The sequence below is a fragment of the Rhipicephalus microplus genome, chromosome 8, assembly GCF_043290135.1.
Source record: "Rhipicephalus microplus isolate Deutch F79 chromosome 8, USDA_Rmic, whole genome shotgun sequence".
NCBI classification, from domain to species: Eukaryota; Metazoa; Arthropoda; class Arachnida; order Ixodida; family Ixodidae; genus Rhipicephalus; species Rhipicephalus microplus.
The window spans coordinates 83,257,875-83,285,593 of NC_134707.1; the positions used below are offsets into that span (position 1 = coordinate 83,257,875).

General features: G+C 46.4%; 1 protein-coding gene across 1 annotated transcript; it reads right to left on the reverse strand.

Annotated features, from left to right (window-relative positions):
• Nucleotides 1-27,719, reverse strand: LOC142768296 (uncharacterized). Its single transcript, XM_075870257.1, has 5 exons — nt 27,606-27,719; nt 24,159-24,187; nt 21,890-21,969; nt 18,073-18,153; nt 1-164 (listed from the first exon to the last, which is right to left on the reverse strand). Exons 1-5 carry the CDS (start codon nt 27,717-27,719, stop codon nt 34-36), a joined length of 435 nt encoding a protein of 144 aa, XP_075726372.1. The 3' UTR covers nt 1-33.

The following is a 27,719-nucleotide window of genomic DNA, read 5'->3' on the forward strand; positions in this document are numbered from 1 at the left end:
TCGCTAAAACTTGGCATTTATTTACAAGGCATTCTATTTGCACTCTTCTAGGCTCTCAGTCACCTTGACAGGCATATTACAATTGTACTTGAAAACAAAATCACACTCTAATAGGTCTGTTCCAACGAGGCTTTCCTTTGTCCAGAACACGCAGTCTCGCGTTCCTGAAAGGATAATACCGTGTTAACGCATGAAACTTATTTAAAGTATGTCTTGCCACCAACGAACAAGTGGGTACTTCATGACTACACTTGCAGTGGGCTCGAGGATAATTTTAAATATGCAAAGTTACCAGCACCGTAGTTGTTCTCGCCGCTGCATTGTTGAAGTGTCCTTCCAAAAACTGAACTTGAGAAGCTAGTTAAAGACACTAAAAGAACGGGGCTTAAAGGGATACTTAAGAGCAAAAAAATAAAAATTTGCAGATCTCACGTACAGTGGGAATCAGTGATGTGCGAAGCACGAATGAGCTAGGTTGCTATGTCACTTTAAAATCAGCACAACGTTACAAAGAGTAGGTAAATTATGCCGTACATGACTTCCGCGTCATGATTATCATGTTTGGATGTGTTGTTTACCTTCGTCATCTACTCACGTCCCGTGATACCAAATTTTGTACATGTGGAGCTACTTCGTCATCCATTGACGTCACGTAACACCAAACTTGGTATATATGGAGCTAGCGAAACGGCCATCATTAAGGACCCAATATACTCCAAAGTAATGTTGACAAGCGTGCACGCTGCGCACAGCCACTCTACGTTAGCAAAACGTCAGCATTCTGAGGCCAGGCGCAACCGGCGTGACCAGCGTCCGTCGGCGCAGCCTCACTATAGCACGGCACGACCGCAACCGGCGCGAAATGCGACATGCTGCATTTCGCACCGATGCGTTATCCAAACAGCACTGCGTCTTTCTCTTTTTTTTTAATGCGAAGAATTTCTTAGCGAACGGCGACTTTGAGCGTATCTATCTATCTAGCCGCTTACGTTTGGGTGCTCTCATGGTCACCCCCTTAACTTGGTGTGAACAAAAATTAGCACGGGATGGTAAGATGGTTTGACAATTACGACGTGCTGATCAAGACATAATTAATGTCACAATCCCATCGCTGCGTCGTCAAACGCTTCCCACCAGACAGTGGCACTTACTAACGGGCTGGTATGTGCTTCTGGTATGCCGGTATGTGCCGCGCGTGATTCACACTTAGTATCTACCAAGGAATGACGAGAACACACATAGGCAATTTTAACGCACGAGTGTTAAGAAATATGTGACATCGGTAGCGTCGACCTGACGAATACAAAAAGTAGATGTTAGGGTTCCAGCTGGAATCGAACCCAAGCATACTGCGTGGCAATGAAGCATTTTACCTGAAAGCTACGCCAGCTCTCGGAACTACTTTTCAAATAGACACTAATCTTCGTGAAACGTCAATAGTGGTTGCAGTTCTGCCTACCCAATTTTATAAACATTACATATACACTCCTTCGATACAGCCGTCACTTCAGGTTAACGTCAATTGTGATTAGTTGCCATGCGCTGAGGTTGATTTATGTGGCAGTTTCCAGGGCCAGCCTCCTCGCGAACATTAGCACTTCATATCAGCTTCTGGTGTCGCTATTACGCATGTTACAGTTGGCATCGTTGCACAAGTTCAAATAACTCGTTGTACAAGCATCTGCAACTCTTCAAGATATGTCTGTGCGTGCAGCATTGGTACATATATTTAGCGTCGTTTCCCGACGTGTCGCTAAATAAAGAAATAGCAACACGTTCACCTTCCCTCTGCATGCTTCGCATAACGTCGATTCCCTGGTACGTGGGATCTGCCAATTTTTTTGACAGAGGGACGCTGGACGTGCTCCAACGTGCATGCGTGAAGTCGACGCAGCGCAGCGCGTGCCTGTGAGTATATGGTAGGACCAGCGCTAAGCATGGCAACGCTGGTGTGACGCGACAAAACGAACGCCGGAGCGTACGCGCGCCGAGTCACGTCGAAATGTATTGGCGCCTTGACTGTGGCAAGTACTCATGTTCTTACTTGACACACATCGCATGATTAACATGTTTGCACCAGTCACCTACCTTCGTCATTCATTGACGTCACGTCATACCAAATTTGGCATATGTGAAGCTAGCGAAACGGCCGCGAGTGCATCATGAGTGTCGCATGTAATCATGTTTGGATGTGTCATTTAATTATGTCGCTCGCATCACGTAATACCGAATTTGGCACTTGTGAAGCTAACGAAACGGCCGCAAGTGCATCATGAGCGTAGCACGTAGTCATGTTCTTACATGACAGGCATATTATGATTATCATATCATTATCAGCTATATATAACCTACGTGCGCCCTAGGCTTGAATATGCTTCCTCAGTTTGGGACCCTGGCTATGTAACACTATCTAATAAAATTGAAGCTGTGCAAAACCGCTCCGCGAGGTTCATACTTTCTAACTATCACCGCACTTCTAGTGTTACTAACATGAAATCCAGCCTTGACCTTGCTACTCTTGCTACTCGCCGGAAACTTGCTCGCCTTTGTGTGCTGCATAAAGCGTACGACCATAACCCCATACTTAAATCACGTTGGCTCAACCCTCCTTTTTTCCTATCTGAACGCCTCGACCATCATTACAAGGTTCATATTCCGCGCCAAAACACCGTAACATACTCCCATTCTTTTTTACCAAAAACATGCCACGATTGGAACAACCTGCCTGCGTCACTAGTCACGATTACTAATCATGAACGCTTTCGGGCGGCACTCGAAAATTTTATGCATTGATGTGCTCAACGCATTTTCTTTTTCCCTGGTTTTGTTTGCTGCTGTTCGGTTACCGTTCATTTGTGTATCGCAAATACGTTGTGCCATGTTGTAATTTTTTTTTTCGCGGTGCTTCCTTGTTTGATTTTTTGATTCCTTGTTTGATTTGTCGCGGTGCTTCCTGTTGTCACGGTGCTTCATTTACACGTTGTTCTCAAGTGTTGTACGCATGTACTGAATGTGATTTGTTTTTCACGTTTCAATTGTATTTTTTGTCTTCTAAACCCACTCCCCTCTAAAATGCTGTATGCCCTGAGGGTACAATAAATAAATAAATAAATAAATAAATAAATCATCTTTGCACCAGTCGCATACCTTCGTCATTCATTGACGTCACGTCATACCAAATTTGGCATATGTGAAGCTAGCGAAACGGCCGCGAGCGCACCATGAGTGTCGCATGTAATCATGTTTGGATGTGTCATTTAATTATGTCGTTCGCTCGCATCACGTAATACCGAATTTGGCACTTGTGAAGCTAACGAAACGGCCGCAAGTGCATCATGAGCGTAGCACGTAGTCATGTTGTTACATGACAGGCATCTTATGATTATCATGTTTGCACCAGTCGCATACCTTCGTCATTCATTGACGTCACGTCATACCAAATTTGGCATATGTGAAGCTAGCGAAACGGCCGCGAGCGCACCATGAGTGTCGCATGTAATCATGTTTGGATGTGTCATTTAATTATGTCGTTCGCTCGCATCACGTAATACTGAATTTGGCACTTGTGAAGCTAACGAAACGGCCGCAAGTGCATCATGAGCGTAGCACGTAGTCATGTTGTTACATGACAGGCATCTTATGATTATCATGTTTGCACCAGTCGCATACCTTCGTCATCCATTCACGTACTGTAATACCTAATTTGGTATATGTGACGCTAGCGAAACGGCCGCCAGCGCATAATGAGCATGGCATGTAGTCATGTTTTTACATGACACGCATGACATGATTAACATGTTTGCTATACTCGCTTACCTTAGTCATGCATTCATGTACCGTAATACGAAATTTGGGTATGTGTGACTCTATAGCGTAACGGCCGCGAGTGCATAATGAGCGTGGCATGTAGTCATGCAGTCAATGACTCGCATGCTGTTATTTTCATGTTAAGGTCGGTCACTTGTGTTCGCCATGCAAGCATGTCACACCATACCAGTTTTGAAACATGTCATGACAAAGAAACTACCGCAAGAGCATCAGAACCATGAAATGTAAATCATGACATTCATGATATACATATCATGATCTTCATGTTAAAACTAGTCAAATATGCTCGTCATACAGTCATGTTGTGCCATACCAAGTTTGTTATCGATACCGTTATTGAAACGGCCAGGAAAGCTAAATGTCGTAGGTGAATAGATAGATAGATAGATAGATAGATAGATAGATAGATAGATAGATAGATAGATAGATAGATAGATAGATAGATAGATAGATAGATAGATAGATAGATAGATAGATAGATAGATAGATAGATAGATAGATAGATAGATAGATAGATAGATAGATAGATAGATAGATAGATAGATAGATAGATAGATAGATAGATAGATAGATAGATAGATAGATAGATAGATAGATAGATAGATAGATAGATACGCTGAAAGTCGCCGAAGTTCGCAAAAATTGCTTCGCATTTAAAAAGCTTTTTCGCTTATTCATCATCATCATAAGCCTGGCTACATCCACTGCAGGACAAAGGCCTCTCCCATGTTCCGCCAGGTAAATCAGTCCTGTACTTTCTGCTGCCAATATATACCCGCAAACTTCCTAATCTCATCTGCTCACCTAACCTTCTCTCTCCCCCAAACCAGCTTGCCTTCTCTAGGAATCCAGTTAGTTACCCTTAATGACCAACAGTTATTCTGTCTACGTGTTATATGCCCGGCCCATGTCCATTTCCTCTTCTTGATTTCAAGTATGATATTTTTAACCCCAGTTTGTTCCCTAATCCACTCTGCTCTCTTCTTGTCCCTTAAGGTTACACCTACCATTTCCATTTCCATTGCTCGCTGCGTCGTCCTCAATTTAAGCTGAACCCTCTATGTAAGTCTCCAGGTTCCTGCTCCATAGTTAGGTACCGGCAAGATGCAGCTGATGTATACCTTCCTCTTGAAGAATAGTGGCAGTCTACCTGTCATGATTCGAGAGTGCTTGCCAAATGTGCTCCACCCCATTCTTATTCTTCTATTTACCTAAATCTCGTGGTTCGCTCCATGTTTATTACCTGTCCTAAGTACACATAGTTATTTACAAATTCAAGTGCACTATTACATATCTCGAAGCGCTGCTCTTTTTTGAGGTTGTTGTACGTTACTTTCGTTTCCTGCAGTATAATTTTAAAAACTACTTTTCTGCTCACCTTGCCTAACTCCGTCATCATGAGTGGCAATTCGTCCCCTGAGTTACTCAGCGATGCAATGCCATCGGTGAAGCGCAGGTTACTAAGGTACTCTCCATTAACACTTATTCCTAACTGTTCCCATTCTAGGCGTCTGACAACATCCTGTAAGCACGCGGTAAATATCATTGGGGAGATTTTATCCCCCTGACTTACACCCTTTTTGATTGGTATTCTGTTGCTGTCTTTGTGAAGCACTATGGAGCAGTTTATCCCCTCTAGATTTCTTCCAGGTTGTTTATATTTGCTTCGTCGACGCCCTGATTTCGCGGTGTCTCCAAGACTGCTGAGATTTCTACTGAATCAAACGCATTCTCGTGAATCAAACGCCTTCTCGTAATATATGAAGGCTATGTACAGTCGTTGGCTGTATTCTGAGCATTTCACTATTACCTGATTGATAGTAAAAATGTGGTCGATTGTTGAGTAGCCTGTTTGAAATCCTGCTCTTTCCTTTGGTTGAGTGAATTCTAATGTTGCCTTAATTCTGTCAGCAATTACCTCTGTAAATAGCCTGTATACTACATAGAGAAAGCTGATCGGCCTGTTATTCTTCAAGTCCTTGTCATCTTTTTTCTTATGTATTAGGATGATGTTAGCATTCTTCCAAGACTCTGGTACTCTTCCCGCCAGGAGACACCTCGTAAACAGGTCGCTAGTTTTTCTAACACAATGTGCCCTTCATCTTTCAGCAGATCTGATGTTACCTGATCCTCACCAGCAGCTTTGCCTCTTTGCATGCTCTCCAAGGCTTTTCTGACTACTTCTATTATTACTGGTGAGGCGTCATCTGGGTTACTGCTAGTTCTTATACTGAAGTCGTGGTTGTGCTGGCTACTGCACAGTTCTCTGTAAAACTCCTCCACTAATTTTACTAGCCCATTCATTTAGGTAGTTGCTTTGCCTTCCTTGTGCATTAGTGCATACATATGGTTTTTTGCCTATCCTAAGTTTTCACTGCTTTGACGCTTCCTCCGTTCTTGAGAGCGTGTTCAATTCTCTCCATGTTATACCTACTTACATCGCACACCTTATTCCTATTAATCAAGTTCGAAAACTCTACGAACTCTATTTTGTCTGTTGTGCTTGAGGCTTTCATGCTTTGACGCTTTTTAATGTGAGTCTTCGTTTCCTGGGACAGCTTGCAAGTGTCCTGTCTAATTACAGTACATCCAACTTTCAATGCACACTCTGTAATGATACTTGTCGGAGTATCATTCATTGCGTCAACGCTAAAGCTGGTTGTTTCTGTAAGAGCCGAGTACCTGTTCTGAGGTGAGACTGAATTCTTGTACTTTCCCTCTCAGTGCTAGCTCCTTGATTGGCTTCTTGCGTATCAGTTTCTGTCGTTCCTTCTTCAAGTATAGGTGAATTCGAGAGCGTACCATTCTATGGTTACTGCATCGTACCTTGCCAGGTGCTTTTACATCCTGCAGGATGCCATGGTGTGCACTGAGTATAAAGTTTATTTTGTTCTTATTTTCGCCATCATGGTTCCTCCATGTCCACTTAAGGTTCCTTCACTTTCGGTAGAAGGTATTCAAAATCCGTAAATTATTACGTTCTGTGAATCTCCTACTGCTGCTGTGACCGGGGTTTGCAGGCACTGGAGGTCCGGGAAGATGTTGTCGAGGCAGGAGGAAGAGAGACTTGATGAGGGTTAATTTACAATATATACAAGGTGAGCTCTCGTACATGACGAGCTCTTTCTTACATGGCAAGCTCCCGAATCAGGAGTGCCTCTAAGTGGCGCTGCTTCGAATGAGCCGGGTGGCTCATTACAAAGCGTATGTGCTCCCCACATCCCTAGATCAGGGAGCACGTTCAGATGGTACTGTCCAATCACATATCACACACAATTGGCGAGGGAAACGAGCATGCACGGCCAACGTGAACGTCCAAGATTGCACCGTGATCACTGCAATCCAAGGTAGCGCCAGTGGGGCTCTTCCTCGTCGTGTGCTGCTGGTCGAGGGGTCCCAAACTCAAAACAGCATACTTCAAAGGGTCCGCCGAACTGCTCGCTTAATTAGCGGGGCGATTTGCGGTGGCCGCCACGGTCTCTTCCAAGGAAGATGCTGTACTTGTTCTACCCTCTCGAACGGCTTACGGTGTCGTGGCGACGCGACGTCTCAGCCTCCGGCTAGGAGGGACAATGCCTGGCGGTCATAGGCAGCCGGCCGGTCGGCTACTTGTTTGAAGATCCAAAGAGCGCCGCTCCCTCGTCAGCTCGGGCGCCAGTCACAATACTGCCTAGCCTCCAGCCTGTTTCTTCACTAGTTCTGCAATGAAGTTTCCCATCAGTATAGTATACTGTGTTTTTACCTTACTCATTGCTGATTCCACATCTTCGTATAAGCTTACAACTGACGCGTCATCATGGCTGGACGTAGGCGCATAAGCCTGTGGTGCCACCTTTATCTTGTACCTCTTGAGTTTAATTACGATACGTACCACCCTTCCATTGTTGCTATAGTATTCCTCTATGTTGCCAGCTATCTGAGGATAAAGAACCCCACTCCCTGTTGTCTTCTGTCAGCCAAGCCCCGATAGCAAATGACGTGCCCATTTTGTAGCACTGTATAGGCCTCATATGCCCTCCTAACTTCACTGAGCCCTATTACATCCCATATAGCGCCCTCTAGCTACTCGAATAGTACAGCTAGACTTGCCTCACAAGATAAGGTTCTAGCGTTAAACATTCCCTTATTCGGGTTCCAATGGCGGCCTGTCCAGATCCCATGATTCTTAGCACCCTCTGCTGCGTTGAAAACTTGACCACCGCCATGGCCAGTTGTTTTGCAGCCGCTGGGGACTAGGAGCCGTGAGGTAATTGACGTATGCATGTAGGATGTAGTGGCCACATAGTGCACCAGGGTGGCCACTCGTTCTCTGGGGAGGGAGTGCGTTACCGGCGGTGGTCACTGATGAGGCCGCACCCAGGCCTCTTAATGCAGTTTCATCAGCATGCGGACTTTTTATAAATCCAGTTGGGAAGTGCGTGGCACCAGAATTTGAGGCACGGACCTTTTGCATGCGAGGCTGATGTTTTAACCATTACGCCATCGGTGCTCACCTTAGTTAACTACTATTTCACAACTCCAAGGACACCACTCTTACCGCTAAACAACCCTCAGTAAACGAGAAAAGGCGCGAGAAGAGAATTCGAGTAGCGACGTCACTTTGAGGTTCCCGCACCGAACACTATGACGTAAGAAATTTCGAAGGCATCATCTGGATCCTACGTAGCTTGATATCGATAAAAATGAAAAACATTGTAGCCTGTGGGTGCGACATTACAGCGGGAGCTGTTATGAGATCACAACTCGGGTCACGTGCAGGTTCTGCCACCACCGCTGTCCGTAACCACATCGCGCGAAATTAGAAAACAATGCTAACACCAAAGACACAGTGGGCTCAAACCCGGGTCCGCTCGGTGCCAGCCCAGTACGTTACCACTGAGCTACGCTGTCTTTTTTGTTTGTTTTTTTGTTTTATTGCCTATTTCGAGACACTGTGTACATGAACAATGCCGTAAAGATCGCGAAAACAAGTTATGGCCATCCTACCGAATAGACACTAGCTTTGAAATTCCTTGAGAGTTGTCAATAGCTCCACCCTCGACAACCACTCAGGAACAGACTCCAGTGTTTTCGTAAGTTCCACAAATTTCACCATGCACTCTCGAAAGTACATTCTTTCGGATCGTGCATCTGAATCACAGTGATGTCCTGCCATACGGGCCCGCCATAAACAGTGGAGGCCTGTTAACATTATTAGGTCAAATGGCAAACCAGCCTCACTTTCAACCAGCACAAATCTGATACCGTAAGGTTGTAGCGGGAATTCCTTTTTGATGGTCCTCTGCAATACATCGCAAAAATACACTCCCTTCCAGCAATGCAAAAAAAACGCGGTAAATAGTTTGTCTTTTTACAAATGAAACAGTCTGACCCCCAAGGTAAAAAGACACACCACTCTTCTAGAAATACTTTGACGTGCAAAGAGCCGGTGTGAAGCCTAAAAGAAAAGGTTTTGTGGCAGGAGCCACTTGCATTATTTTAACCCTTTTTAGCACGTCCTGTCATTGACCTCCACGGTATATGGCCCTCTAAATTGGAACGGGTGAAATTGTATGACAAACATCTTTGTACAGCTTTTTGCGTGACACTGATAATAAGTACTCATTGAAAAATCTGACAGACAAAAATTCGGTAGATCCCACGTACCTGGGAATAGACGTTACGCGAAGCATGCGGAGAGAAGGTGACCGTGTTGCAATTTTTTTATTGAGTGACACGTCATAAAATGACGCTAAATATACGTACAAATGTTGCATGCAAACACATATGTTGAAGAGTTGCAGATGTTTATATAACCAGTTGTTAGCAAATGCGCAACCATGCCAACTGGAACATGCGTGTTAGCAACACCAGAAACTGATATGACGCGCTGATGCTCGCCAGGATGCTCGTCCTGGACACTGCTACATAAATCAACTTCAGCGCATGGCAACTAACCACAATTGACGTTAAACTGACGTGGCGGCTGTATCAATGGAGTGCATATGTAATGTTTATAAAATTGGGTTAGCAGCGCTGCAACCACTATTGTAATTTCATGATTCGGCTCTTCGGTGACTGCCTGTGCCACGTTCACATGTTTATCACTTCTAGTGCTTCGCTACCTACTGCAAGCACTGTTTTCTTCCAAGACGGCTGCAGCTTGCTTTACTTGAATTGTCTAACGTTATTAATAATTTATAATTTGGTACACAACTAAATTCGCAGGTGAAGTTTTGCAGCACATGCGATTTCGTAATATTTAGTTCATTCCCAGTTACTTATTTTTGTGTTTTGCAACAATGTGGCTCTAAACTCAAGCTAAGTTCTAATCCCAGTGCACTTGATCAGTACTCTTCAAATGGCTACGTGATATCTAACATCGTAATGGCCTTTTTGGAAACCACTAGATTTAAAGGGCCCATAAACCACCCAGAGGTCGAAAGTCAGTTGTTGTGAGGGCACGAGTGTACGACGAACACGGAGCTGTGAGTATTTTTCAAAACGATGCAGTATAATAGCGGAGTTCAACGCGTTTTATTATCGAAACCGTCACGACCACACCTTTCGCTCTTTCCTGCGCTTTCCTCCGCTGGTATTCTTTCCCATGCCACTTTGCCCTCTCGCCGAGCGTCCCTTTCAATCTCGCGTTGCGTACGTCATCACCGACGCACTGCTTGAAACACCGTCTAGTTCCGGTTGCTGCGACTGCAACCGTCGATTCCGTCAGTTGCGTGCTTGTTGGCAAACCGTGGTTGCCGTAGTCATGCCGGTATGTAACCTGCGTTGTGTGCATGCCTTTAAAGGATTTTCAACGCGATGGACCCGTACTGGGGCACGCCGTGCCCCGCAAGTGTTTGTTACACGCATGCAGGCAACACGACGAACAAGAAGCAGTGCAGACAGCTGCTTTCAGACTGAACAGAAGTCGTAGGCTCTTGCTCGACAGCATATTTGGCATATTTGGCTTGGCGCAGCGGAGATGTGGCACGGCGCGTCACGCGGAGGCTTGAAAGCATAGAGTTTCGCACAATCATACCTAGAAGAAAATCTAGCGCTAGTGAGCTGCTGGATGCAAGGGAACAACGGGATACGTGAGCTTCTAACTTGACTCGGATTTGTATACCTGGAAGATGCGTCTGGCTCCACGTTGAAATGATTCATTTTTTACTAAAATGTATGTAATAAGCTATTTATTTTTGTCATTGCACAAAAACGTGTTGTATTAAACACTAAAACCTTCTGCGTTGATGTAAAATTTTACGAAGCATGATAAGTAACCAGTGGCTGCTAAACATGGCAGGCAAACGACAAAGCGAGAGTTCCCTCCGCCACGTTCAAGTCACGTTTTTCTTTCCTTCACCGTTTACTCGTGCCATCAAGGTAAGTGTATTTTCATTTTATAATATTGTTACGGTGCGATGGATGCCTTTATTTACAGGAGATGATCAATGCGAGAGTCCAGGGATATGGCTGATCACTGCTCGTGCCCACCTCGTTCTCCTCTTCTTCCACGCGCATCCTCAGTATCGTAGCAATTCCCCCTTTGCAGACGATGCCCACCGGGCGAGTTAGGCTTCGTTGCGATGATGATAGCGTTTTAAACGGGCAACATGAACGACGTTGGTCTTGCTTGAGCGGCGGCCAGTTGACAACAGCTGAGATATCACGTACGTGACATCGCTTAGACGTTCCAAGACAACAAACGGACCGGTGTAGTTGGCCAGAAACTTTTGGCAGAGGCCGCGCTTGCGAAGCGGCGTCCAAAGCCACACCAAATCCCCTTTCTCAAACCATACGTGCCGGTGACTTCTGTCGTAACGGTTTTTGGAGCGTTTCTGTGAGACGAAAGTTCGAAGACAGGCGATGCGCCGGGCCTCTTCTGCGCGGCAAATGGTTTCGGCGAGAGTAGGTTGATCAGTCTCGGAAAAAGGAAGAATAGTGTCAAGAGCTGTGCGGGGTTGGCGTGCGTAGAGCAGATAAAATGGACTGTATCTCGTTGTTTCGTGCTGTGCAGTGTTGTAGGCGAAAGTTATAAATGGCAAAATCGCGTCCCATGTTTTGTGTCCAGAATCAACATACATGGAAATCATGTTGACGAGAGTCCTATTTGTTCGTTCCGTCAAACCATTAGCCTGCGGGTGATACGGGGTAGTGTGACGAAAATGGCACGAAGCAAGACGAAGGAGGTCCTCAACTACATCGGCAACAAATTGCCGCCCGCGATCACTGATGATGACACGGGGGGATCCATGGCGTAATATAACGTGTGACAGCATGAACTGTGAAACTTGAGTGGCCGTTGCCGCAGGAATCGCCGCAGTTTCGGCGTAACGTGTGAGGTGGTCAACGCCCACAATAATCCATCGGTTGCCGTTCGTTGATCGCGGAAAAGGGCCGAGCAGGTCGACGCCTACGACGTCAAATGGTGAACTCGGGGGTGCTATGGGATGAAGTAGTCCGGCTGGCGGAGTTGTAGGACGCTTGTGGCGTTGACATTGCTCACAGCTCGCAACGTATGCAGTCACACTTTTACGCATCTTCGGCCAGAAGAAGCGTTCTTGCGTGCGATAAAATGTCCTAGAAAAACCCATATGGCCAGATGTTGGGTCGTCGTGCATTGCTCGAAGTACGTGTTGTCGAAGACTTGTAGGCACAACTACAAGTAGGCGAGGGCCTACGCCGGAATAATTCTTTTTGTAGAGAACGCCATCCTTTACGACGAAACCACGTTGACCGTTCGTTCCGGAAATAAAGAAAGAAGCGAGACTGTTGTCATTGCGTTGCTCTGCTCGAAAAGTTGTTAGGTCGGGGAACGGAGTATCTACTACAGCCAAATATTCATCAAAGTTGTCAGCGTCACACTCGGTTGTCGGAAGGGGAAGTCGTGAAAGGCAATCAGCGTCGGCATGACGACGACCGCTCTTGTAGCAGACTTCAAAGTCGTGTTCTTGCAATCGTAATGCCCAACGAGCAAGACGACCAGATGGGTCCCGTAGTCCAGTGAGCCAACATAAAGAATGGTGGTCCGTGACAATCGAGAAGCGGCGGCCATAGATATAAGGGCGAAACTTGTGCACGGCGAATATGACCGCGAGACATTCCTGCTCTGTGACAGTATAGTTTCGCTCCGGCTTACTTAAACAGCGACTGGCATAGGCAACGACGTGTTCAGCAGCTCCATGGCGTTGGACCAATACGGCGCCAATACCTACACCACTGGCGTCGGTATGAACTTCTGTGGCAGCAGATGGGTTATAGTGGCGAAGTACGGGCCCTGACGTAAGAGCAAACTTGAGTTGCGAAAAAGACGACTCGCATTCCGCTGACCACCGAAAAGGAGCGTTCTTGTTGAGTAGGGACGTCAAAGGGTAAGCGAGGTCGGCGAACCTGGGCACGAAGCGACGGAAGTACGAGCATAGGCCCAAAAAGCTTCGCAACTCTCGTACCGACTGAGGTTGTTTGAAGCTGCTGACTGCTGCGACTTTCTGGGGGTCGGGTCGAACGCCATGCTTGTCCACCAGGTGACCGAGAACGAGAGTCTCGCGGCTGCCAAAGTGACACTTCTTAGAGTTCAGGGTGAGCTTAGCTCTCTCAAGGCAGGTGAGAACAATGTCTAGACGATGGTTGTGTTCATCGAATGTACGGCCAAATATTATAATGTCATCCAGGTAGCAAAGACAAACTTCCCACTTTAGTCCACGTAACACAGAGTCCATGAAGCGCTCAAACGTGGCTGGAGCGTTGCATAGGCCAAACGGCATTACATTGAATTCAAATAGACCATCTGGGGTTATGAAGGCCGTTTTCTCTTTGTCATTCGGGTGCATGGGTATTTGCCAATAACCAGATCTCAAATCCACGGATGAGAAGTACGATGCCGAATGTAAACAATCGATGACATCATCAATCCTGGGAAGCGGGTAGACATCCTTTTTAGTAACAGAGTTGAGCCGTCTGTAATCCACGCAGAATCGCCATGTACCATCCTTCTTTCGGACAAGAATCACAGGGGCAGCCCAAGGGCTACACGACTCTTGAATAACCCTTTTCTTTAACATCTCTTCTACCTGTTGAGTAATGACCTTGCGCTCCGCAGATGAGACACGGTATGGTTTCTGCCGGATAGGGTGAGCGGATCCTGTGTCAATCCCATGGCGAGTACGCCACTCGGGTACACTTATTTGCTCTTCTTTCTGCGCAAAGTCAGATATAGTAGCGTGCTTCGCAAGGACTTCGACCAAAGCTTGACGTTTTTCTGATGTTAGCGATTTGTTTACCATACTCAGAAAGTTGGCTTCTGTATGGTACGTTGCACAAATAGGATCTACTCTCTCGTCACTTAAAGATGCAATGAAACTAGTCACATTTTGTTCGAAGCGGGCGAGTCGCATTCCACCGGGTAGCATAACAGGTTCATTTGAATAGTTCGACACCCATAAGGCCGATCGCCCATCACTGATCGACAGAACACAATGTGGAATGAGCACATTTTTCTTGGCGCAATTAAGAGGAATGGGCTCCACAAGAACATCAAACTTTCCGGCGTCCGAGGCAGAGGCGTCAACGCGTACGGTCTTCATCGAGTTGGGCGGCAAGACAACATCCTCAATGACGGTGATAGATCCTTGACAACACCTAGGATCGTCAGTAAATGCCGATAGCATAATCTCGCCAGCACCGCAATCTACAGTAGCCCCGCACTCGCGTAGAAAATCGATGCCCAAGATGATGTCATGGGTGGAGCTGGTCAGGACGGCGAATTCAGCCTCGAAGACCTTGTCACCCAAAGTGACACTAACAACACACACACCGATCGGGCACAATGTCTCCCCGCTCACTGCACGAAATGATGCACAACTGTCCCAGCAAAACATCACTTTATGTCCTAGCCGCAATTTGAAGTTAAGACTCATTACTGAAACAGCTGCTCCAGTATCTATCAAAGCCATCGTAGGAAGTCCATCAATAAGCACGGGGACCCTATTTTGAGTCATAATAACGGGTGGAGGCATAGGCGGATGTAGTGACAAATGTTCGGCGACCTCACCTCCATTGGCCGCACCACCTAGTTTCCCGGAGGCGGGGAGGTGACGCGTCGACCAGGAGATGGGGAACGGAACCGGCGTGTTGTGGGGGGCGTCAAGCTTCGCACGGAGGAAGGCGAGTCGTTGCGTAAATTCCGGTGGAAATTGCGTCCTACATGTGTATCACTGTGGGTCGTTTGCTGGAAACCGTCCCCATCGTACGCGTCCCGCATTGAACGCATACCACCGCGCCAGCGGTTTTGTCGAGAAGAAGGTGATGGTCCCTCGTAGTAGCGTTGCTGGGGGCGACGCCTTTGACCACAGAATCGAGCCACATGTCCACGGAAACCGCAGTTATAGCACACAGGGGCCTCACGCACGTCGCCAAACCTTCCACGAGGCGCCATGTGCCCATGATCGTCCCACGAAGACACCATTGTAGGTGGTTGGCGGGAGGCGTTCTGGAAACCACGGCGATGATGTAAGTTGTCGGTTGGGGGCTCTGGTGCTCTTGATTGGGGCACATCATATAGCGTGGCATCAACGGCAGCACACATTGCGTCGTATGGCGGGGAGGTGTTGATAGCAGGTGCTCTCGGCGGGTTGACAGCATCACGTCGTCCAAGTTCTTCGCGTACGATTTGCCTGATCATTGAGGCAAGATCACAGGGGGATGTTGGAGGGACGTCGACACTTGCAACGGTGGTGACGTTGGCAAGTCTACCAAATTTGGGAGTGATGCGCCTAGCCTTCAGTGTCTCAAACGTGCGGCAGTGTTGTATTACGTCCGCTACAGACGCCAAGGTGTCCTTGCCGATGAGGAAATTGTAGACATCCTCAGCAACCCCTTTGAGAAGATGCCCTACCTTGTCGTCTTCTTTCATGCGTGGGTCTACAGACTTGCACAATTTCAGGATCTCTTCAATGTACGTTGTGCATGTTTCACCGGGGACTTGAGCACGCTGCATCAAAGTTTGCTCAGCGCGCTTCTTCTTCATCAATGGGTCCCCGAAGCAGCTCGCTATTTCTTTCTCAAACGCTTCCCAGGTCATTATTGTTTCTTCGTGGTTTTCAAACCACACCAACGCCGTCCCTTGAAGAAACAATCCGACGTTGGACAACCGGGAGGCCGCATCCCAACAGTTGTATTTACTCACACGGTTGAAGTGTTTCAGCCATTCGTCAACGTCTTCTCCGACCCTCCCTGAGAAGCTCCGTGGTACCATGTGCCGGGGCCACGCAGCGCCAGACGAAGAGTGCGTGGTGTCGCCGTCAGCAATCGGATCCATAGAGAGCGGTGGTAGACCAGCCAGTCGGCGGCTTCGGCGTAGTTCTTGAGGTAGCGCTTCCGTGATCGTTGGACTTGGATCGCTCCGCTGTACCCCGCACCTTCCACCAATCTTGTTACGGTGCGATGGATGCCTTTATTTACAGGAGATGATCAATGCGAGAGTCCAGGGATATGGCCGATCACTGCTCGTGCCCACCTCGTTCTCCTCTTCTTCCACGCGCATCCTCAGTATCGTAGCAATATCATACGCGTGAATGAGGTCTCCTTATAAGTGTTCTGTATTAGAGAAGCTTTATTTAAGCGGTCATGTTCGCTTTTGAGCCGAAGCCTCACTCAACACCAGCCAACACAAGCCTCGCAGACACTTATACCGTCATTCCCAGCGCTGCAACATCACCCCTTAAAATTCGCATAGAGGGTGGCTCCACACTTACCTCTAGGCATTTGTGAGAAACTCTATGCCGGAAATGCCCAGAAAGGAGGAGAAATTGTTTCTGGTTATTTGTGGCGCGCCGGTGGCTCGTAGTGCTACCACGTACAGAATCCTTGATCGCAACGGCATCCTGCGCACGATACGCGCGTTTACTTGAAGTGCTTTGAAAAATATGGGAGGCGGTTTAAAGGTCCTTCGGCATAAACGCACACACGGCGTCTACGCCTGAACGGTGATTGATATATTGTGTAGTTTAACGCCCAAAATGACCATATCCATATGGGAAACACCGCAGTGGAGGGCTACGGAAAGTTATACCACATGGGGTTTTTAACATGCACCAAGATCTGCGAACACGAAACTACAGAAGTTTCACATCCATCGAAAGTGGACCTGCCGCAGCCGGGATTCGATTTCGCCACCTGCGGGTCAGCAGCCCAGTATCGTAGCCACTAGACCACCACCGCGGAGCCACGCCAACTTGCGAACAGTTTGCCGGATGCTAGCGTCCTCAAAAACCTGCATCTGTTAACCTAGCCACTAGTTTCGAGAAGCTGGTGCCCATCTGATAAGAGCAAGACCTAAACAGTACAGAATGCAAACATGAAAAAGCAATACCATTATTACTAATGGTCGAATGGCCTGAATCAAGATTCAGGAGCTGTTTTGCTGAATGAGGTCTACACTTCCAACACCCATGATCAATTCGTGCTTCTAATTGGATACGTAAGAACTGTAGGTGGTTGCTTAGCCGTAAGTCATGGGTGAATTCCTTCCCAAGCATCGATTATTCTTCATCCCGTCATGACCACCCAAAACGGTTTATCGACCGGCATCCCGCCCTGCCACGCCCATAAAATAATTTTTTGTTTAGGCTGCAAAGGATCGCAATCGTCCTCCTGGCGACATTGTGCACCGCTCAAGCCATACATCCTTCATTGCATCATTAGAAATCAGTATGTAATAATTATGCCGACACCTTATGTGTTACCCCTCGCGGGACATTTCAGGTACTAATAAATAAAGAATAAAAACAAGACTTGAGCTCTAACGCTGGTTATGTACTAAGTTTTTTTTATCATCACCCGTGTTTATGCTGCTGCGATTGTGTAGCTTTGTGCACTCGAAGCTTTGTATAAGTACCAGCCTGTTAATGCGTCCTAACTTCGGCACTCTAAATAGTTCAGCTCTTGCCTATGTTTGTATAAGTAATAGGCTTAAAGAACTGAGACAAGGTTTCACCTATTTATGTGCCGAGGTTACGTGGTATTAAAAGGGCTCCTCATATGAGTACGTCAATGCTTTGTGCAACACCATTCACGCTACGTAAACACTGGTGATAGGAACCATTTTTGTAACATTCCAAGCATTACTTTTTAAAGACTTCATCAAAACAAAACTGTGATTAAACCATAGCCATAAAATAACGTTTACGGAAGGGTCCCGCTTGACTATCATCATAAAACTCCCGACTCAAACCATCAAAATTGTCTTTCACAAAAGAGGGCACTCACTCTCCTCTACAATAATAATGATACAATTAGCATCCGCGTGCAGCACCATGTACTCTTTGTCAACACGGGAGGGACGATTACCTGAAAAAAAATGATCAGAGACTACATTTCGCAGAATATTACAAGAATTTTCCATAAAATTATAAAGTTCTTTAGCAGAGTAACTCCAAGCGACAGCAACGGCAGGTGTCACTGCCTTTTCATAACGTTGATGTGCTATTATTTATTTGTGCAAGAGGATTCCAGTCGATCACTTCGAGAAAGAGAGAGCAAACAACTTTTTTAAAAATAAACGAACCGCATTCCGGTTTCTTTAAAAAAAGGCTAGCCATCAGACATGCCTAGAAGTTTTAAATGTTCGAGCAGTGCCTTCATGATGGCTAGAGAGGACTCCGCCAGCCACTCCTCCAGGATCGCAGGTTTTAGATTTATGGGTATGTGCTTGAGGCTCTCGACCTTGGCTGCGCGACCACCCGGACGGTTCCACAGAACGTGAGTGTTATCCGGGAAGCTACCACAGGCTATGCAAGTAGCAGACCCAACCTTGCCTTGTATGTAGTGCTATATGTGGGGTGTTATCACAGAGTCGGTTTGGACACGCCTTACCAAGGCTGCCTCGCGTCTCCTCAAGGAGTGAGGAGGATGGGGATATACCTAGCGGTTGTTGCACATCTCATCTACTTGTTCGCGCCTGAACTCATGAGGGCAAGTAATTCGGTGCCCTTCAGTTCATCCGTCCACCACAAAGGAGAGCCTGGGAGGGTTACGCGAGACACGGCATGTGCCACTTCATTCCCTTTGATCCTCGAGTGACCAAGTACCCACTGTATACGAACGCGTTACGAAGGGTGGTCAGCAAAGTGTTTCGTAAGTTCGCTGTTGTGGGCGCCTGGAACATCACCTGTCGCCAGGGCTCGGCAGGCTGCTTGGCTTTGTGTGCATGTGAGTAAACTACGGGAACTTGGGTAGGTGATGGTAACTGTTTCTACTATGGCTGTGATTTCTGCAATGCATTGCATACAATGCTGTAACGAAAGCCCCATCACAGTGGTGGCGTTTCGGAAGCTATTTTCGTTCGAAATCCTTCGCCGGTACGAGACGCAGATGCATCCGTGTACCAGACCCACTCTCCTGTGGTTTCTTGGAGTTGCACTCGAGATTCGCGTCATCTTGTGTGGTTACCTCGATACATGTGCCGTGGTACTGATTCGGCGGTGATGTTATCGAGCGTCACCCATGGGGGCCAGGTTGCTTCAAAAGGGACAGGTGGAAATATATTGTAATTTATTTCATGAAGCAAGGCGTATTCTAGTGCGGAATGTTTGACGCGCGTGAATTGTTCTTCGCGGTGAACTTGAGCCAAGTTGTTGAGGTTTGGGAGAATCACCATTTCTTGAACCCTACCAGTCTTTGCATAATGAGGGATATCCGGTATCGTGCGAGAAACCTGACGAAGCAGGGTCTCAAGCTTCATTTCTTGGCTGTTGGTGACGTCACTATATGGATATTAATACATGACGCGGGGAATGGCTAAAGCTAAGGTCAGGCGCCTGGGTTGGTGTTCTTTGATGCTTCTCAACTTTTCCGTTGTGCGTTTCAAAATAGGGTGTACTTGCTACGTAATGTATGTCAGCGCCAATCCTTTGACTTGCCGTCCTCTTTACAACTAGAAGCCTAGCACTTTTATGCAGAGCTTCCTCGGAATAGCGTTATTGTGTATGGAGAGTGTAACGAGTTGCTGGTCTCCCTGAGTGTTAGGAAGTTTCCCGTTTGTGACGACGATAAACTCAGATTCAACGCTGGTTAGACTGAGCCCTCTTTCTTCAAGCTATCGAGCAGTTGTGTCAATGGTTGATTGTAGCGTGTGTGCATTTTTACTGGAAAACCTTTTCAGGCCCAGAGGGTGATGTCATCCGCACACATTGTAAAATAAAGGTCTGGTACAGATCGGATTTCGCGCGTCAAACCATTGAGAGCGAGGAAAAAGAGTGTTGGTGACAGAATAGGCCCTTGCGGAACGCCTCGTTAGAGTTAGCACGTGCGTGCGTTTACTTCGTTTTATCTGAGCGGCAACTTTGCGGTTGCTAAGAAAATCTTTGACGTAGTTGTATAACCTCTTCCCCAGTCGGATCGCCCCGAGGCCTTCAAGAACCGCTGTATGGATTACGTGGTTAAACGCACCTTTGATATAAGGCCAACTACAGCGCGCAGTTGAGAGGTGCTGTGTTCGGTGTAAACATCCTGCGATGCAAGCAGCGCATCTTGTGTAGACATGTGTTTTCGGAAACTAATGACGCGCGGATCAACCGGAGAGAACCTGTCCTGCTGCCAGAATAGTCGCGTTAGCGCCATGCGCTCCATAAGTATACCTGATCAGTAAAACCAGGTGAAGATTCTCAATGTCGTTTGGTGCCTTAATGGGTTTGGGAATGGGAAATACGGTGGCCATTTTCCACTCTGCGGGTATATTTTCTGTTTCCCAAGCTTATTTGATGGTGTCGAGGAGAAACTTCAGTTCGACTTCGGGCAAATTTCTTAACATCTTATTCCTTATTCCATCCCGGCATGGCGCTGTCTGCAATTTACCGGCGTTCATAGCCAATCGCCGCTCTCCCATGAAGGAAGGTCGGTTAGGATCTGAAGAGGTGTCGTCAGCTAATACCGGAAGAGGATGAGCGCAAGGGATGGTCATAGCTGTTGGAAACAAGTGGTCGGCGATTTCTTCTGCCAAAGTTTGCGAGTCAATCCCATTATTGAGCTGTATTACTTCTAGGTGGTTTTTTCGGTTGGGTTGCCCAAGCAAGCTGGAAAAAGGGACCATGCTCTGCTAGTGTGTTAGCCATTGCCTGCGTGCTCACAAATATCCAGCCAATGGTCGGTGGCTAACTTGTCCGCATACTTTTGCGATTCTCGCGTGCTCTCTTCTATGCGGGACTTAAGACGCTTATTTAATTTGTTCTGCGTCCATCTAAAAAATTAGCGCATGTCTTTTGTGTCAGAGGGCTAGAAAGTGTCGATTAATCAGTGGGTTGTCGTCATTGCGCTGAACTGTTTTAGCGGTTTGTCTGTGTACTGTAAGGAGAGAACGGTTCCAATCGCCTAGTGTCGACGTTTTTACTTTTGTAGTGACCCTGCAAAATGCGTTCCAGTGTGTGAGCTTCAATGGTATTAGGTAGTACCCCCGTCTGGGACCTCTTCGTCGATTAGGTAAGGGAATCGTAATTTCGAGGATGCAATCATCACTGCTGATTGGTTCACCCAAATTGTGCTAGTCCGGTGTCTTTTTTGTCCTGCTCAATTCCAAATCAGGATTTGTGTCATATTGCACAGAATTACCGGTTATAGTAGGTGTGTTGACATCATCGAGAAGAGAAAGGTGGTGTGTGGGCCAAATTGACAACGGTCATTTCGGCCTCCGAGGAGGCATGAAGCGACCCTTCTCAATTCGGCCCATAGTATGTATGACTATTGAAGTCACCTGTTCCTAGCAAATATGATTTTTCAAGTCGCATGAAAAAGTTATGCCATGGGCTACGGCACATTTTCAAAAAAGGCAGGTTATATGTATTGATAATGTTTGTGTCGTACTGTCAAATCACTTGGACAATGAAATACAGATTGACGAGATACCACTGGTGCATCGTCGGTCGTTCGGACCAAGTCTATGTAGCTGGCTAGAGCACCCCCTCTCCCCTCGCTATGTGCAACCAACGAACTCTGGCAAGCTCAATTCAGAGTTATTTGGGTTACAGCATTGCGAACGCAGTAGCTGTGGTCTGTTTTCCAATAACTGAGGGTAATGACATAGAGCTCTCACCGAAAGGGTTAATGCGAAGCATATGCCGTCTAGCTCCTCCTTTTTCATCGACGAATATTTGTAACAAAAGATTGCCTTTCCTGAAACAGAGAAAGTTCGATACGAATCAGATTTTCAATGTTATTTATTGCCTAGAGATGAGTAATTTTTGCTTCTCTTATAATGGTTTTTAGCCAAGTGACAATGATGGCTGCGTAGTTTGTAATCGTTCATTTTCCACACCGAGTGAACTACGCATGCAGAAGTCAGAGCATGCTTCGGTGATTTCATCGTCACAGGACACGTACGGCGTCAAGAACTCTCCTGTTTTTGTAACCAGCTAATTATTAACGCCAAATTAAAAAAATTAATTATGGGCTGGAAACCCAGAATATGAACACTGAGATGTAGATCACTTTCAGAAACCACCGACTAAGGTGTTTCCTGTAAGATACGCCTCGAGCTGTTATTAAGTGCGTCGCATTTCTCAGCGAACTTCGGTGAATTCGAGTCTGTCTGTCTGTCTGTCTGTCTGTCTGTCTGTCTGTCTGTCTGTCTGTCTTCCTGTCTGTCTGTCTGTCTGCCTGTCTGTCTGTCTGTCTGTCTATCTATCTATCTATCTATCTATCTATCTATCTATCTATCTATCTGTCTATCTCTCTATCTATCTGTCTATCTATCTATCTGTCTATCTATCTATCTATCTGTCTATCTATCTATCTATCTATCTATCTATCTATCTAGCCGCTTACGACATTTAGCTCTCCTGGCCGTTTCAAAAATGGTATCAATACCAAACTCGGTATGCCTCAACATAACTGTATAACGAGCATAAGTGACTAGTCAAACATGAAATTCATTACATGTTTGTCACAAATTTTATGATTTGAATTTCAAGGTCTTGCTGCTCTTGCGGCAGTTTCGTTCACATGACATGGTGCAAAACTGGTATGGTATGACATGACCGCATGGCGAATACAAGCGACAGACCCTAACATGAAAATCATGACATGCGTGTTATGTAACAACATGACTACATGCAACATCTATGATGCACTCGTCGCCGTTTCAATAGCTTCACACATACCAAATTTGGTATTACGGGACGGTAATGAATGATGAAGGTATGTGACTGATGCAAACATTATAATCCTGAGATGCTTGTCATGTAAAACATGACTACATGCCGAGCTCACGATACACACACGGCCGTTTCGCTAGCTTCACTTATACCAAAATGGGCGTGAGGAGACGCCAATGGATGATAAAGGTATGTGACTAGGGAAAACATTATAAACGTGAGATGCGTGTCATGTAAGCACATGACTACTTGCCACACTCAAGGTGCCAATACACTTCGGCTTGACTCGATGCGCTTGCTCACCTGCGTTTGTTTCGTCACGTCACGCCGGCGATGCCACGCCAGGCTATATGTAGTAAAGCCGTGAGTTTAAATGTCAGTTTTTTTTAAAAGGCTACCATACGAGCAAATGACTTCTGTGAAAAGTGAAAAGAATTTCGCACCAAAGCTCTTAATGTAGAGATGGTTGGGGCTCAGCTACGTTTGGATGTACCACATGAATTCACAGGTACAAGCCTCCCTTGTGAATGTTCGGATATACACAAGAATCGGACACGTCTCACTTGTACCTGTGGATTTGGTGCAGGGATATTTACAGCAAAGCACAGCAGAGAGAGAGTACAAACGTAAGCCGAGCATAGTATATACACATATGGTGCCGTGTGTTGTGCGTGTGGTAATTGAGATGAATGGATGGAAAGTCCTTTATTGAAGAAAGAAAAAAAGGGGGAGGCACAGGACCTCTGTGGGGATAAGCAGGACTTTCTAACTACACTACTAGTTCACAGTGTCACTGGTTTTACACTTATTATATTCACCATCGCTGGTACTGAGGTTGCTTAAGGTCAGTACTATGGTTTGTTGGACCTCCTAAACCGTTCTGATCAGGCCACTCTGACTTCTATAGTGAGCAAATAATAACTGCGTGTCCGGGTCTGTAAGGAACGCTTCACGATAATTTGTGGTTCGCAAAGCTTGTATGGCCATTCGCCCTTTTTCAAATGCGGAACACTGCCACAGTAAGTGGTGAAGGTCTGCGCGGCAGCGCAGCACGCAGTGATAGCACGTCACTGTCGCAATGTCCGGTTGTCTCCATTTTACTAATGAGTATGGTGTGTATTCAGAATTCACGTAGACCTTATTGGTAATTCAGAAAACGAAAGCTGGATGAAATTATGTACAATGCTCACTCTTGTTTCAGGCACTTACACTTTTTTCCAAGGAGTGAAGGATAGGCTCTGTAAGAAAAGAAAACATCATATTAATTGTTTATGTTTTTGTTTGCACCTTATGCCATGCATTCCCAAAGATGTCGTGCTATTCAAAGAGAAAAAAGCCAAGTGCACAGATAAACTTGGGCTGAGTAATGGACACAAAGTGAAACATCTAGATAAGACTACTGAAGTACAACGTGAGGGCATAACAGCAACAAATATGAGAAGTCGTTAGCTGCAATTTCAGAAAGTATTGAATGAGTCACAATAAAGATGACGAAAATGTTGGATGAGGCAATAAGGCTGTCATGCTAATTGCACGGGCGAGACTCCAGGACCTCAGCATCACTGACCTGTGCTTCTTTTCAAGCTTCTGACGTTTTTGGGGAGGCGATGGGGGTTTGGCTTGCGCGAGAAAACCAGAAGACGAGGTAATCGCTTAGATCAGGGGTCGGCAAATTGCGGCGTGCGTGGCAGTGTTCTCCGGTCTTCATCCCGGCGTGAAGGCCCACTATCCCTTGCCACTTGCTATCTTTAGGCCTACGTAGTAGTTCTGAACTAAAATAGAGTTTTCGCTTGTAGTCATTGCTTGACTGCAAATTCACCATAAGCTGCTGAAAATAAACTCAATTTCTAATCCACGTTTGCCGTTATGTGTCCATTTGTCAAACCGTTACGCTTCGCCTGCAACCCCCCTCCTCCCCACGCACACACAGACACTTTTCGGGCAGCCACCAAGCTTATGGGCTTGGCCCTCTCAATGGAATGGTGGCTGACCTTTACTTATATAAACCATTAACACCCTGTACGAAGCAGCGAGAGGCGAACCTCACCATCTCGCACTTGCAGTTTTAGATGACTCGCAATAAAAAAGTATGCACTCTGAACAAATGACAAAAAGAATTGTCTGATAATCACCGAAAGTGAAAACGTTGGCGTGATTCAAAGGCGCAGTGACTGCAGCCTTTTAATTTCTGCGGCAGTCGCTTTTTAAATGAATGCGATCACTGTAACAGAGCTTCAGTAAAGCAGCGTAGCAATTCTTAGTCTTTCTCTGGCGATATCTGCATTGAAAGACGTAATTCATTGCCTAATCCTCCAATCGTTCCCAGCGGCTGTATCTTGAGGCCGCACAGCGAACGCCATGAAATGGAAGCAGATCTTGTTCTACTACACCGTTGCAAAAAGGTCACAAATGTAGCTGCTGTACACCTCAAAGGTTCTGGGGCCCATGTAGATTTGAACATAAGAAAACATTGTTAAAAAGACAAGTCGCTTGGTTAAATGTTTTGACGGGTCTCTCTGCATTCAGTAAGACCGCCAGTGTCTTTCTTAGCAACATGTTTGTATACGCTTTACTACTTCTCCTACCTCACTATTTCAGCCTATGACCGCGTTGTTACGCAGTTTTTTTGAGCGGTGGGGCGGAACAATTTTTAAGCCCGGCAACTGAAACGAAATGTACAAACGGTTTCCTAAATTTTATTTTATATAGTGTCGGCATCCTCGGTCGTTCTCTGTTGCCGAAACAATCAAGCTCAATAAATATAGCGCTCTGTAGCTTTTGACACTTCAAGACGGCAGCATTGAATGGCTGTACTGAATACGCTATTTAAATCTTTTCCCATAGACATACGTACATTTATATTTATTATGACGTTTACTGCAGCCTGTTCACTGCGCAGCTACTTCCGTTGTTAATTCTGTTCGTTACCGTTGTCGACAAAAAATGTCAGTAATTCACACCAAAATGCTTTAGTAACAAGGAAACGACTCCCTAAATTGACAGAAAAAAAGAAGTGATTAATCGAACACTTCTGTATGTATCTCACACCAAAGTGAAACGGATCTTCGAAGAAATTGTTGGAAATTTTTTGCACACTGATATATGTATATTGTTGCTTAGAGGCTACAGCACCCTTCGACGTTGACGCGCTAATGTTGACTCCTAATGACCCTTCTTCTCTGTCACGACAAATATCTACTCACATCGGGGATATATACATTTTCTGGATACACTGCTTTGCACACACCTGAGGATCGCGCAAATCGCACCTAACCACAGGTGTTCACAAATTGTGCAATCGAAACCGAGTTTTCACTGAATCATTTCATCAAATCATAGTCCACTGCATGAAAAAGTGTGCGATTCACGGGTCGGTTACCATTCTGCAGATGTGCTTGGCATGCACCGTCGTATTGGCGAGCAGCGCCTTGGTGATGGTTCGCTTCGGCGAAGGGAAGATCATTCCGATTCTGCATTGGTGTCGGTATTAAAGTCAGCTTGGTCGTGATGCGCTGAACTTCATAAACGCCATTGACAGGGTTCAATTCTCGAGTCCCGAACGCGTGTACGCCTTCTGCTCCCCCTTTCGACATGTCCCTCGTTGCACCAAAGTCACGCGCGCGACATACACCTGTTGACGCCATTGCCTTTCCAGTCGCCGAGTGATGCAGTTCTCGTAGTGGGTGCCCTCGCACTCCTATGAGCAGCCAGTGAAGAAGCACGTTTTATGCATATTAGCCCGTTGACACCATTGTCGTTCCAAATGCTTAATACAGCAGCATTAAGCGTGATCGGTGCCCTCACCCTGATATCAGTAGACGGCGGAGAAACACCATTGTTGCACATTAGGCTCTCGATGCCGTTGTCTTTCCAGACGCGCAGCAGTTCTCGTAGTTGGTGCCCCCACACTTGTATCAGTATACAGCGGAGAAGCATCATTGGGGCACATCCGGCCGTCGACGGCGTTGTATTCCGGGCGCGAAGCAGTTCTCGTAGTCGGTGCCCTCGCACTCGTATAAGTATAGACGGCTAAGTAGACAACGGAGCTACACTGTTGCTGCATATGGAAGCAGCGCACACTTGGAAAACGCGAAACACAAATCATGTAACTGCGGCGTCTGGAGACAAATCCCTCGTGGTTTCCAGGGTTTGCTCTAGGAATACTGTCGAAGCCGACTGGAAGAGCCACTCTTCGCCCTGCTGAGTAGCGCCAATTCCGTATACGTGACGTTTGTGGGGCATCGTAATTAAGTCCTAATGTCAGCGTCAGTTCAAATTCTGGCATCGATGAGCCGTATTCTAGAGCTGAGACTACTTAAGCGTTCACTTTCGATGTTCGTTAGTGTCATGAAGAACTAATTATCTTCTCCACTTGTAGGTGGTGGCACTACCCCTTCAGGTCAAGGGCGCCGGTAAAGAGAGGTGTGTGAGATATATAAGGCACGTTGGAAGTGTTCTTCACATATGCACCGTTGGCGCAGTTCTTGATTGACTGTGGCTGTGCTTTCAACAACCATCGGTAGTCTTTTGTGTCGCATGTTACCCACAGCGAGGCACGAACGCTCCTATAGCTCAGTCTACACCGCTCGGGATTTACGCCCCTCGCCAGTGCCATCGCTGTTCGGCTAGTGCTTCAGCTCCATTGTTGGGGCCTACCAGAATCTGTGAGGAGCTTAGAATCTCTGAGGCCCTGCAAGTGAACGCCGCCACTATTGTGGACTTCTGGCAGACGAGACGCGCCGCTTCCTCAGCAGCTACAGCTGAAATCAT